Source organism: Equus caballus, chromosome 12 (assembly GCF_041296265.1).
Source record: "Equus caballus isolate H_3958 breed thoroughbred chromosome 12, TB-T2T, whole genome shotgun sequence".
In the NCBI taxonomy this organism is placed as follows: Eukaryota; Metazoa; Chordata; class Mammalia; order Perissodactyla; family Equidae; genus Equus; species Equus caballus.
The window spans coordinates 38,135,428-38,148,299 of record NC_091695.1 but is presented as its reverse complement, the minus strand read 5'-3'; the positions used below and the strand labels follow the sequence as shown (position 1 = coordinate 38,148,299).

The 12,872-nt window shown below is 50.2% G+C and overlaps 1 protein-coding gene across 1 annotated transcript; it reads left to right on the top strand.

Annotated features, from left to right (window-relative positions):
* Positions 1 to 916: 916 nt before the first annotated feature.
* LOC100059418 (pepsin II-1-like) lies at positions 917 to 10,648 on the top strand. Its single transcript, XM_005598218.4, has 9 exons — positions 917 to 972; positions 1,440 to 1,599; positions 3,616 to 3,733; positions 4,881 to 4,999; positions 5,692 to 5,891; positions 7,661 to 7,777; positions 8,926 to 9,070; positions 9,164 to 9,262; positions 10,334 to 10,648. Exons 1-9 carry the CDS (start codon positions 917 to 919, stop codon positions 10,481 to 10,483), a joined length of 1,164 nt encoding a protein of 387 aa, XP_005598275.2. The 3' UTR covers positions 10,484 to 10,648.
* Positions 10,649 to 12,872: the final 2,224 nt, after the last annotated feature.

Sequence of the window (12,872 nt, the reverse complement as noted above, 5' to 3'; positions counted from 1 at the left end):
TCCATCTCATGCTCCCATGACTTAAGCAGACATTTTCAGGACCATCGGGCTCCTCCATAGAGGAGTTGAGATCAACCCAAAAGTGAGAGTGTAGATCAAGGAGAAATGCTCAAGGGGGAGGAAAAGAGAGGAAGGAAGCAGGCAGCAAAAGATGTGAAGGTGGAATATACAGGGCAAGATCCAGGTTTGGGGTAAGATGATGTTTTATTGGGTGATTTTAAAATACAAATGTGCTTCGTATTGACCACCACTGGTCCTGAACTTGATCCACACTGCCCACCCCTCCATGCTCAGCCAGAGCACTGGGAGTAATTTGGAGTTTTTATAGAATCTGTGTCTCTTGATGTTGGAAAAACCAGCTACGGCACAGGGAATCTGATTTCAGGACAAGACCTGAAGATACGGCTGGCTATCTCCTGGTGACCTTCCTCCCATCTATCCCCCTCCTCCATAATTCTTGAATCAATTTTCACTCCACTTTGTTCACTGAATAAACTCCATAAAGTAGAGAATTCATTGGCTTGGTGAGCATCTTCTTTTAAGAAGACAACCTTTCGAAGTGTATGTTAGAACAGTTTCGTCAAAATACTCTGCTTGTTGAGTTTCCACGCAGGTCATTTTCGTTATTTGAGAAACAAGCCACACTCTACGGCTCACTCTGTGCAGGTCCATCCTAACCCTGGGCTGTGGTTACAATGGAAAGCTGCCCGATTGGCAACTTCTCAGAACATGGTCCATGGGCAGGGACAATCTTATCGGTAACCTTTCTGTTTGGAGTTAGGATAATGGGTGACGTTTGGAGGCTGATAAGTAGGTTCCCGAGAACTTGTGCTGCATATAAGGAGCAGCTCCTGCCTCTGCTGTACGCCTTCCACCCGTCTTCCCTTCTCTGGAGACTTGGGACCCAGAAAGAACCATGAAGTGGCTGCTGCTGCTCAGCTTGGTGGCGCTCTCTGAGTGCCTTATCTACAAGTGAGTCTGGGGGACACGCTGCATGAAGAACAGCTTCCAAGGGGCTGCTTCCCTTCACTGCCTGTCACCCTGTCTTCCTTTCCTCCTTTATTTTTCTTCCTCTCCTTCTTCCTTATTACAATTCCTTGCTCTCTTCCACCATCTTGAGACTCCTTTCTTGTCTCTCTCTCTCTCTGTCCTTTTGTGGAGGCAGCACTGCAGACGTGGTTAACAGCCCTGACCCTCAAGTCCAGGCTGGGTTATGTTCCCAGCTCCATCACTGGGCTGGGTGACTTCAGGCAACCACTGAACCTCTCTACATTTGTGCAGAAAAAATGGGAGCGTCTGCTCTCTTGACTTCCTTCCTTCTCCCTCTCTTGGACCAGCTTCCTTTACCTTCGGGGTCTTCCACAGCACCCCATGAGCAGACTTCTTCCCCAACTACACTTCCTTCTCCAACCATTCCATTTGCAAATGCTCTGCCACAGGGTTCCGCTTGTCAGAAAGAAGTCTTTGAGGAAGAACCTGATTGAGCATGGCTTACTGGAGGACTTCTTGAAGAAGCATACCCCCAACCCAGCCAGCAAGTTCTTACCCAAGGAGGCTGCCACCTTGGCGGACACAGAGCCCCTGGAGAACTACCTGGATGTGAGTGCCTGCACAGATTGGGGGCCTGGGAGGCACTCAATACTTGGCCCAGAGGAAAGAGAGAGTCCCAGGCTTCTTGGAGGATTGACTAGGGCTCTGAGTCCCCATGAGTTAACCCAGGGGTCTGCTTCCTGGATCTCAAAGGCACCGGGAAGCAGTAAATCTGACAGTCAGAGACGTTGCTCTCCTTCATTTGTTCATTCATTCATCCAGTGTTTATGGATGCAGAGCACCTCCTTATGTGCCAGGCACTGTGCTGGGCCCAGAGGATGAAGCAGGAAAGAAAACCTGGGAGGGCACAGCTCCCGCCCTCATGGGACTCAAGTCTAGTAGGGAGAGAGACAATCAACATTTAGCCTCACAACCCATGGAAAGTACAGCCAGACTGAAGACTAAGCACTTAAGGTGACTGTGAGAGGGTGGCAGGTGGCAGGCAGGGACACTTCCCTGGGGCAATGAAGGAGAAGCAAGGGGTGGAGAGGACAGGAGAGAGTCCCAAAGAGCAGGATGGCTTGTGCCGGACCCTGGGACAGCAGGGAGCAGAGTGCATTTGAGGAAAGGAGGCAAGTGTTCAGGGAGAGCAGAGAGGGAGGGAGGGAGGCGCAGAGTGAGGACTGTGGGGTCGGTGGGTGGAGCCAGACCAGAGTCTCTGATGAGGGTCTGTGTCCTCATTGCCACTGAATCAACTTAACCAGGGGGGTTGACAGGATCAGTGTGGAGTTTCAGGAAGATGGCTCACTGTTCTATTTGGGACCCAAACCAACGATCTGATCTTCAGTAGAAGTTGTGTGTCCCCTGTGTGAATGACACAGGGCCAATGGTAGGAAGCAATGTGGCCTGTCATTAAGAGCTTAGCCTGTGAAATCTGCCAGACCTGGTGCTAATCTGTTCTCTAATGGGTCTGAGAAACATGACCTTCAGCAAGTCATTTAAACTATCTGACCAAGCTTCAGTTTCCTCATCTGTCAAACAGAATCAGGAATATCTACCACCAGAGGGTTGTTGTGAGTAATTAATGCAATAATTCTTTTTGGAGTACTTAGCACAGGGCCTGGCTCTTGGTAAGAGCTTGCTAAAGTCAGTCCATTTATTCACTTAACACATATTTATAAAACATCTACTATGTGCCAGAGGCTCTGGGCATGGAGCTATGCAAACAGTGATGAAGAAACAAAGTTCTTGGAGCTTTTATTCGAGAGGAGAAGGAAAGTAGGAGAAAAATAAATAAGTATGCAAGATAATTCCATTTAATGACAAGTGATGAAAAGTAAAATTAATTAATTATAGTAATGAGAAGAAGAGGAATGGGGGAAGGGCAAATTTAGATGAAGTGGTCGGGGAGGGCCTCTTGGTGGAGGGGATGTGTGACTAGAGCTCTCAATAATTGAGGCAAAGCAAAGATCCAGAAGAAACATTTTCCTAGCACAGGAATAGCAAGTGCAAAGGCCCTGGGATGTGAACGAGCTTGTCATCATCAAAGAATAGCGAGACCAGCATGGCTAGAACTGCTGGGAAGGCAGACAGGGCTGCCACTAAGAATAAAAATCCTGACCACGCCCTTTCTCAAAACCCAGTGTACACACCTTGATTTAGGAGCAAGATATCTCCAGGGGTTTCCATCTTTAGGTGACTTTTTTATCTCCCAATTGACAATTTACTGAATGAACATTTACTCTGCTGGGTGCTATATGGTTCCATCCTATCCTCCAAGATGGTGTGTTCTCTAGGGTGGCACGACTAAGACATTCAGGAGGAGAGCTGAAGAGGAGACAGCAGATTCTTATTAGGTGTTGATGGTGCTTAGAAGACACAGTCAGAAGGGAACAGGGATGCAATCAGGGAAGACGTCAAGGAGGAGGGGAGGACAGGCTGGGCCTTGAAGGACGGATGCATTTGACAGGGAAAGAAAGGCAGGGAGAGTAGTGAGGGTGGGGAGCTGAGGAGAAGCCCCAGGAGGCCCTGCTCCCTGGGGGTGTCCCAGGATGGGGAGTGACCTGTGCTGTCCCCACCCCGCAGGAGGAGTACTTCGGCACCATCAGCATCGGAACTCCCCCTCAGGAGTTCACCGTCATCTTTGACACCGGCTCCTCCAACCTGTGGGTACCCTCGACCTACTGCTCCAGTCTTGCCTGCTGTGAGTGCCTGGCCCTGCCCGGGACCCCAGCGCCCACTGACCTGGGAGCCCTGAACACTCAGGGGCTTCAAATAGGTCCAATTTCAAGCCTGTGGAGTCCCTCCGGGATTCTCTCAACAGGCATTTCCGGAGCACCTGTGTGTCCAGCAAGGGCTTAGGAGCCCTGGGACAGAGGGTGAATCACACATGGTCCCTGCCCCCAGGGGTTCAATCCAATGGTAGAGAACAGCTCTCCTGCACAACCACAGCCCAGGGGAGCAAGGGGGTCCCAAAGGGAGATGGAGTTAAAGGGCTAAGAGATAGCCATCTGGGACAAGAGCTTGACATGAGAAAGTGCCTTAAAAGCATGACTGAGCTGAGCTATGATCTCACTTTTAAGAAAAAGCAGCAGTTTGCTAAGGGAAAAAGAGTTTGTCATTGGGAATCACAGGCAGCATTTCAAGTTCCTTCCTCTTTCAGCTTTTTCAAATTTTATTTTTGTGAGGAAGATTGACCTTGAGCTGACATCTGTTGCCAATCTTCCTCTTTTTTTGCTTGAGGTAGATTGTCCCTGAGCAAGCACCTGTGCCAATCTTCCTCTATTTTGTATGAAGGATGCCACCACAGCATGGTTTTATGAGTGTGTGTAGGTCCATGCCTGGGTTGCAAAGCCACAAACCCCAGGCTGCTGAAATGGGGCTCAGGAACTTAACCACTGCACCTCCGGTGTGGCCCCCTCTTCCAGCTTTTTAACCTGACTTTAATTCAGAGGAGGAGCCCCTGGAATCCTCCCCCTCATAACCTGAACTGTAACATTGTAAGGCAGTGACCGTGATAGTGTAGCTGTGTCATGGGCTGTTCGCAGTGTGGGATGAAGGGGCTCGTCACCATGGGCAGCTGTGGGCCTGCTCTGCTCAGTGTTTGCCTGGGGTCCTTGGGAGGATGGTGGGGTTGGCTGGGGACCTTCCTTCCAGGAGATGGTCCCAATTGATCCAACTAGGCAGGAATGGAAACTGGGAATGCCTGGGCTCCAACATCTGTGGAAAAGGGCACCTTTCTCTTCCAAAGCCTGACCCGAAACCAAGGCAGCCCACCCCAGAAATATATCTCCAACCATGATTCTCACTTGGGTTTTGGAGGTTGATGATGTCATTTCTTCCCTACACAGATGACCACAAGCGCTTCAACCCTGAGAAATCCTCTACCTACAGGGCCACCAGCGAGTCGATCTCCATCACCTACGGTACCGGCAGCATGACAGGCATCCTCGGATATGACACTGTCAGGGTGAGCACCTGCTGGCTCACCACCTCCTCCTGACAGTCCTAGTGCCAGCTTCTGGGGACTGTGGGAGCCAAAGTGTACCACCCAGAATGAGCTCATTCAGGCAGTAGGGGTCTCAGTGATCACCAAAGTAACTTGATTAGTGGAGTGGGTAGAGATGTCATAGACATTTCTAGGTGGGACAGTAGTGGGTAAGGGGGTGGGATGCCTGGAGCCATCAGCCAACCTCAGCCCACCCAAGCTGAGTGCTTTGAAGTTGGGGGGAGATGGTAGGAAAAGGCTCATTTCTCTTTTAGCACCTCCTCCTCTTTCTATGCCCTCCACCAGCAGCCCCCATCCAGTCACAGAATCTCTACGTTCGTCCCCTAGCTCCAGGGTGTGGCAGCGGTCAAGGGCTCTGATTTGCCTGGGGCCTGCTGTGCATCCAGTCATCAGACACAGGAACACACAGACCCCATCTGTTCTGTAGCAAATTCTCACACCAAGTTACAGACTGTGGCCATCTGGAGATCAGCTGCAATGGTTACAGAATAACAAACATTCCTAGAGACCATCCCTTTACCCTCCTTTCAGCCTGATGCCCCGGAAGCCGAGTCCCACATGAAATGAACCAGGGATACTCTGTGCCCAGGGCTATGACCCTCAGGGCTCAGTCAACACCAGCTGGTTGTGAACATCTTGGTTCCCCAACTCAGGTCGGAGGCATCGAGGACACCAACCAGATCTTCGGCTTGAGCAAGAAGGAGCCTGGCTTCTTCCTTTTCTTGGCTCCCTTTGACGGCATCCTGGGTCTCGCCTACCCCAGCATCTCTGCCTCTGGGGCCACTCCAGTCTTTGACAACATATGGGACCAGGGTCTGGTTTCCCAAGACCTCTTCTCCGTCTACCTGAGCTCGTAAGTCGGGCAGGGAGGTCACGGTCACCTGGCCCAGCAGAGGGCTGTATGGTGCTGGGTGAGGAGAGAGGGTCTCAGCCAGCAAGGGATTTGAAAATTCAGTGCCTGAGGCTTGAGAGGTGCAGCTTTGGAGAGAATGGGGCCAAATCTCTCTCTGATGAACTGTCTTCATTCATCTCATTTACGAGCATGAGTCTTTGTCACCTTGACTTACACAACTCAAATGTCATTAACCATTTGTTCTCCAGCCCCAGTCCCCTCATAGTTGGTGCTCGAAAGACCACCATTTAAAATGAATCCACCAAAAACCAGGGGCCAGAATTCCACAGCGATGAAAAGAAGATTTGACGGGGACTTATGTCTGACACAATAAAACTCCTAACTGATGAATGCAAGTTTCTGATATCCATTAACAAAATCTAGGTTCTAGTTGTGACTATGAGTTAATCCTAAGACTGAAAAAAGAATAAAGCAAGTGTTGGTTTTGGTTGAGTAGAGTTTTATGCAGGAATATCTGAGGGTGTCGTCAGTTTTCCTGAGACCCTCAACTTTCCTGTGATGCTCTTATCCTTCTCTTTTCAATCCATTTGTCATTGTTGATGTTTTTCTTCAACTGTTAACTGTTCTGCTATATTCTCAGTTTGTTCGTTGTACTGTCAGACGTTTACAGGAAAGTTTACGTGGGGGGAGGTGAGTGGGGACTGTCATATCTGTGGCAAGTTCTTTGGTGATTAATTTCTTATCATCACAAACATCTGCTTCCCTATCAAACCTGAAACTGCAGAGATTCAGAAAATGAATATTGTGGTAACAAAGAGGAAATTTACAGCAGGACTAATTTACGACTGGATGGCCCTTTTCTCCTCTTAGTCACTTAATATTCAAGTCAGCTCCTAAACCTCCTCTGCCTTGATGGGACTTAGAGATTTCATGGGGGCCGTCTTATCTCTCCAAAAGATCAGGGTTTCTCAATCTCAGCGCTATGGACATTTTTAACAGATCGTCCTTGCTGTTGGGTGTGTCCTGTGCATTGTAGGATTTAGCAGCTTTCCTGGTGTCTACATACTAGACGTGAGTGGCATTCCCTACCCTACGCAGTCATGACAATAAAAAAATGTCCCCAGGAGCCAGCCCCTTGACGTAGCAGTTGGGTTGAAGCACTCCACTTCAGTGGCCCGGAGTTGTCAGGTTCGGATCCTGGGCACACACCTGTGCACCATTTATCAAGCCATGCTGTGGCAGGCATCCCACATATGAAATAGAGGAAGATGGGCACAGATGTTAGCTCAGGGCCAATCTTCCTGAAAAAAAAATGTTCCCAGATGTTGGCAAATGTCCCTGGGGGCCACACAGCCTCTGGCTGAGAACCAGGCAACTCTAGTGTCATGTCCTTAAGAGCAAATTCTGTCATGCATTCACTTCTCTTGAGGTCCCCACAGCAACGAGAGTGAGGATGTGGTGGAACCACGCACTCTGCAACCAGGAAGACCTGGGTTCTAATCTTGGTTCTGGCAGTCCCTGGCTCTGTGACCCTGGGCAAGTTGTTACACTTCTCTGAGCCTGAGTTCTCTCACTGTAAAGTGGAAACAAGAATAATAGTGGCCACTGTTTGGGCTTTGGTGTGAGGATTGAAAGAAAACCTGTCTGTCACACACTCAGCACAGCTCCTGGCACAGACAAGAGCCCAAGAAAGGGTAGCTCTTAAGACACACACAGAAGATGTTCAGTTGAATGAATGAATTCCTCTCTTTTACCCCCACTTTCTACAGCAATGATGAGAGTGGCAGCGTGGTGATGTTTGGTGGCATCGATTCTTCCTACTACACTGGAAGTCTGCACTGGGTGCCTGTTTCTCACGAGGGTTACTGGCAGATCACCGTGGACAGGTGAGATGGCCGTGAATGGGCACTGTCCTGGCTTGGGCCCCAGGTCTCATTTCTTTACAGACTCTTAGTTAACTAAGCTTTCCAGAATCCCCCTGGAACAACCAGCCAGGGAAACGTACCCCAGGAAGAGAAGGTGGAAGTTGGTCAAGCCAGAAAGACCCTGAGAAAGGCCCCTCCCTGGAGGAGGAGAGCTGTCTGGAACCCCAGATGCTCTGCAAGGATGAGACAGCCACTTTCCTTCTGTTCATGGAGATGGGATACCAGCATCCCTGGCAAGAGCTGGAGACTCAACAGTCTCCACACGTCTTGGCATTTAGGGAACCTATAAACTGGGACACGTCCCTTTCACTCTAGGAAAAATGTCACCTGCAGTCTAAGGACTGGGCAAAATTCCTGAGAAGTTGTTTTAACCAATTCCTTCTCTGTTGCACCTTCTGGGCTGGCCTCTCCTTCAAGCAGCCTCCTTCCCAGCTGTTTCTCCCTCGGGTGGCCTGCTAGGGTGACGCCAGGTTCGCCTGGGAGTGAGCAGTTGGGAGTCCCCCTGGGACTCAAGACTTTCAGTTCTAAAACTAGGACAGTCCTGGGCAAACCAGGATACTAGGTCCCCTCACATTGGCCCCAGATGTGCTAAAACGTCATCAGTTCCTCCCACTCCTGCCCTTGCTCCTCTCATCTCCATGCTTCCTTGCATGCTCACCCCTCTGCCTTGGACGTCCCTCTCCAGCTCTTCATCTCCTTGGCAACCTGGGGCTGTCTGTTTCCCCGGAAAGCCCTCCCTGGTTGCTCCTTACCACCACCACCCTCACCCTGGAATGTTTCTGTTCCCCTGTCCTGTGCCCTATTCATGCAGCTCTTCCTTTGTCATAACGCATCTTTCCAGCTAGAGTGTGAGCTGCCTACAGTCAGAAACTGTGAGGCTGCCTCATTTGGCATTTCATCTCCCAGGCCTAGCACAGAGTAGTCACTCAGTAAAGATTTGTTGAGTAAATGAATGCATGAATGAATGAGGGCATGAAGGAGAGAAGCTGAAATTTTATGTAATTGGCCAACAGATGGGGAGGAGGGACCCTCTGGGATCACTTGGTTCCTCTTGGGGAGGAGGACCCCCCTGGGGGCTCAGGGGACCCTTACTTGCATCTTGCTTTCAGTATCACCGTGAATGGAGAGTCCATCGCTTGCAGCGGGGGTTGCCAGGCCGTTGTTGACACTGGCACCTCTCTGCTGACTGGCCCAACCTCTGCCATTGACAATATCCAGAGCTACATTGGAGCCAGAAAGGACTTACTTGGTGAGGTAAGTCCAGCCTTGACTGCCCTATTGTAGATCAAGGTGGTGGCACATCCGTGCAGAAGGAAGGCGATCCCTTCCAACCTTCGCTCTTTCCAGGCAGTGATCAGCTGCTCATCCATCGACAGCCTGCCCGACATCGTCTTCACCATCAATGGTGTCGAGTTCCCTCTGACTCCCAGTGCCTACATCCTAGAGGTAAGGGGGCTCCGGGCTTCTAACCTACATGTGCCCCCATAGAATGTGGCCACGTACTCCCCCTTGGTGCTAGGGAAAGCGCACTTCCTCATTCTTAAGATGACACCTGCTCTGGACAGCTGCTGGAGAAAAAGAATACGTTCAAATGAAATGCGTGAATGAGAATTGGGAAGCAGCATCCCTCTGGGGAAAAGGGCGGCAAACACTGATGGCATGAGAAGAGGGTTTCTAGTTGGACTTCTGAGTCCACTCTCTGGGTCTCCATTACTAGCCCTTTGATTCTGAGCCAGATGCCATCTCCTTCAACCTCAGTTTCCTCATCTGAAATCCACAGCTTTCCCCACATTCAGAGTGTGGTTAGGGAAGTCACGTGATATTGACCACATCAGTGATACAAAGAGTTGGGCAAATGGTGATCCTACCTTCCGTAGGGTCAGGGCTTATGATGCTTCCACTGTCTCTACCAAGTGACAAGTCTTTAGTCAAATGAGCCACAGGCCAACTCCTTCCTTCTGAGTTAACGCCACGTGGAAAACTCACTTTGCCCAGTGAGTCAATGTTATTCAGCAAGGAGTACTGATGCCCAGACACTCTCACAATGAAGCTGATTAATTAGTAGGGGGTCAGGCCTGCCCATTGTGGGTGGGTGCAAAATTCCCCAGGAGCTTCTAATGTGCTTCTAATGCTATGGGCCAGTGACCGAGTGAATGAAAAGAATTGACAGCTCGGCACCAGAAGGGATCAAAATAATGAGAAAAGGCTATGTCATCAGGGCTCCCAAAATCCTCCTGGCAGCTGAGTTCCCCTAAACCCCTTAGCTGTAGTGCTGACATCAGCGTTTGAGCATCTACCAGAAACACTGGACCATGTCTAGTGGTCCCCGGAACCAAGTGCAGTGAACAGCTCATACAGGCAGACCCCAGGCTAAGAAGAGCCGAGGCCCCACACACGAGCCAGGAAGCTCCTCCTGCATGTGCCTTGCAGCAGACTATGGTTCTTGACCAGGATTCCCCAGCACCTGTCACCTCTAAGTCTATGTCGCATCTCCGGTTTTATCCTCCTTTTCTCCAGGAGGATGATATCTGCATCAGTGGCTTCAAGGGCATGAACCTTGATACCAGCAGTGGAGAGCTCTGGATCCTGGGTGACGTCTTCATCCGCCAGTACTTTACCGTCTTTGACAGAGCCAACAACCAGGTTGGCCTGGCTTCCGTGGCCTAAGCCTGAGTCTATTTGGCCACTTTACTGGAAGATCTGGCTTCAGTTTCCCCCACTCTAGATGGCATAATTCTCCTGAGTTTTCTTCCTGTGGGATCGTGGAGGTGGGATCTTGGCCCTGTTCCCTCTCAGACTAATAACGTAGAATAAAAGCATAGCCTTCTGAAACATGTTTGTGAAGGTGCTTCTCTGTCGATATTTCTCCACATCATCAGGGTCAGAACACCAGGGTGGGTGGCAGAAATGACCATTAGAACAGCAACAAACACAGAGACAGTGGCAGCACACACTTCATAATAGAGCCAGGAAGACAAATGAGCCTCAGTAGGTCCAGTTGCAAGCATCATATGAAGGCGTGGAGACCAGAAATGCCAGGCCCGTTGCCTCCTGATAGAATAGAGGCCTTGAGTTCTTGGTTGAGGGAGTCAATTTCACCTTTCTCCCAAAGCCAGCAAGAGATAATAAGCAAAGGAAAGAGTTCAGGGTATGTGGCCACTGATGTTTACATTCCTGAGTATGCCAGGCAGGTGGAATTTTCTGGAAGACATGTGCCAGAGAGGTGACAGAAGCTGCCACCCCAAAGCTATCGGGCTGTACTCTGTGATTACCTGCTTGATGCAGAGTAACACTGGCGACCCACTCAACCATCTAGTTGCATGACACTGAACTGACCCATTTCCCCATCAAATTAAGGAGGCTGGTTTTCCAGTCCCTGAGCATTGCTGATTGGGAGGAAGGAACGGAGCATGTCCATTAGCAAACAGGAAATATTTACAGCAGCGTTTCTCAGAGTGAGTTTGGTAGAAAACTATTCCATGGAAAATAGAGTTTCAAAATAAGTATGGAACACGCTGCATTCTAGGCCCTTCTTCAAGGTCCACAAGGCTCCTTTCCAAGCAAAGCTCTGAGAAGTCCTCCTGCAGAGTGGTCTGTTTCACTCTAACTCAGCTTGGCTGGATCCCAGTTCCTCACTTGCTAGTAAACCTATCACAGTCTTGCGCTCCTCAGCACCCACAGTGGGACAATTCCCATAGCTCCTGCCTCTGCCGACAGCTGGACTCCAGACTGCCCTCTGGAGACACGGGCCTGAGGGCTGCAGCTGGGCCCCTCTGCTAAGAGGGAGAGACTTTGGGGTGCCCAGAACAAGATGGCTTTGGAAACCCTGTGAGATCACGCCCCAATTTGTCATTCATCACTCACACAATATAAGAATTTGAGTTCTAGAAGGGGTGGGGTGAGCTCCACCACCCCATCCCACACATATCCTGTTTTCACTCATGACCTCTCTGGATCATTTTCCCCAGTTGTAGAATCTTTTTGATCACATCCCTCCCTTGTTTAAAACCTTTAATTAATGCCTTCCCAGGGCACTTGGAATAAGATAATCAATCTTTGATGTGGCTGCCCAGCACTGGATCCTACTTACCTTCCCTGCCTCACCTTGATCCCTCTTACTCTGAGCTCCCACCACACTGGCCTTCTTCCACCTCCTCAAATACCCAAACTTCTCCACCTCCAGACCTTTGCACACAGTCTTCCCTTTGGGTTGCTTTCCCTTTTTCTAGCGTCCTGCAGATCTCAGCTTACATGTCACCTCCTTGTGAGGCCTCCCCAGCGCCCCCTCTCCTCCAACAGATCCTGGCCCTCCTTTCCTTCACGGCACTTGGCACATCGGTAATCATGCATTCATGGGAGCACTTGTTTCAGATCCTCCAGGACAGGGACTGTGATCCTTTAACTGCTGGGACTGCAGGACAGAGCAGGGCCCGGCACGTAGCAGACGCACAATAAATATTGACCGAGTGAGGAATTCGAGACGATTTTTTAAAAGGAAACAGCTAGTATAAGACAAGAGAGTGGAGCTGATTTGACTGAGGCTGTGCTTCAGATCACAGATGGGTCGCTCCTGCTCCCACCGACATTCTGTCCCAGTCATATCTGATCCTGGGACAGACAGGTGGACTTCTCAGGTTTCTGGGGAGGAATTTCATGGTGTCTTGGCTTCTTGGCTCGGCTTGTGTTTCTGACATTTCCCAAGTGCCTCCCATACCCCAAGAAGTGTGTGAGGCCTTGGGGATGCAGAGAGGTCTTCCTGGACACTTCCTGCCCTCCTGGTCCTGGCCACACCCTTCCATCCTCCCCCTTCTCAGTCCTGCAGCTGCAGCTCAGACTCTCCCTCCCATCCCCTCTTCCACTCCCTCAGCCTGGGATTCCTGGTTTCAGACAAAATCTAAAAAGGCTCCCCGCTCAACAGGTCATTCCAACTGGAAAACCCTGTGCTAACACACACATCTGACAGTTCCCATTTGATCTACAAGGTAAGATGGACTCACCTTCCTCTGCTACAGTCCCAGGCCTCCCCTCCGTCCTTCTTTCTCCGTTTCCTCAGGGT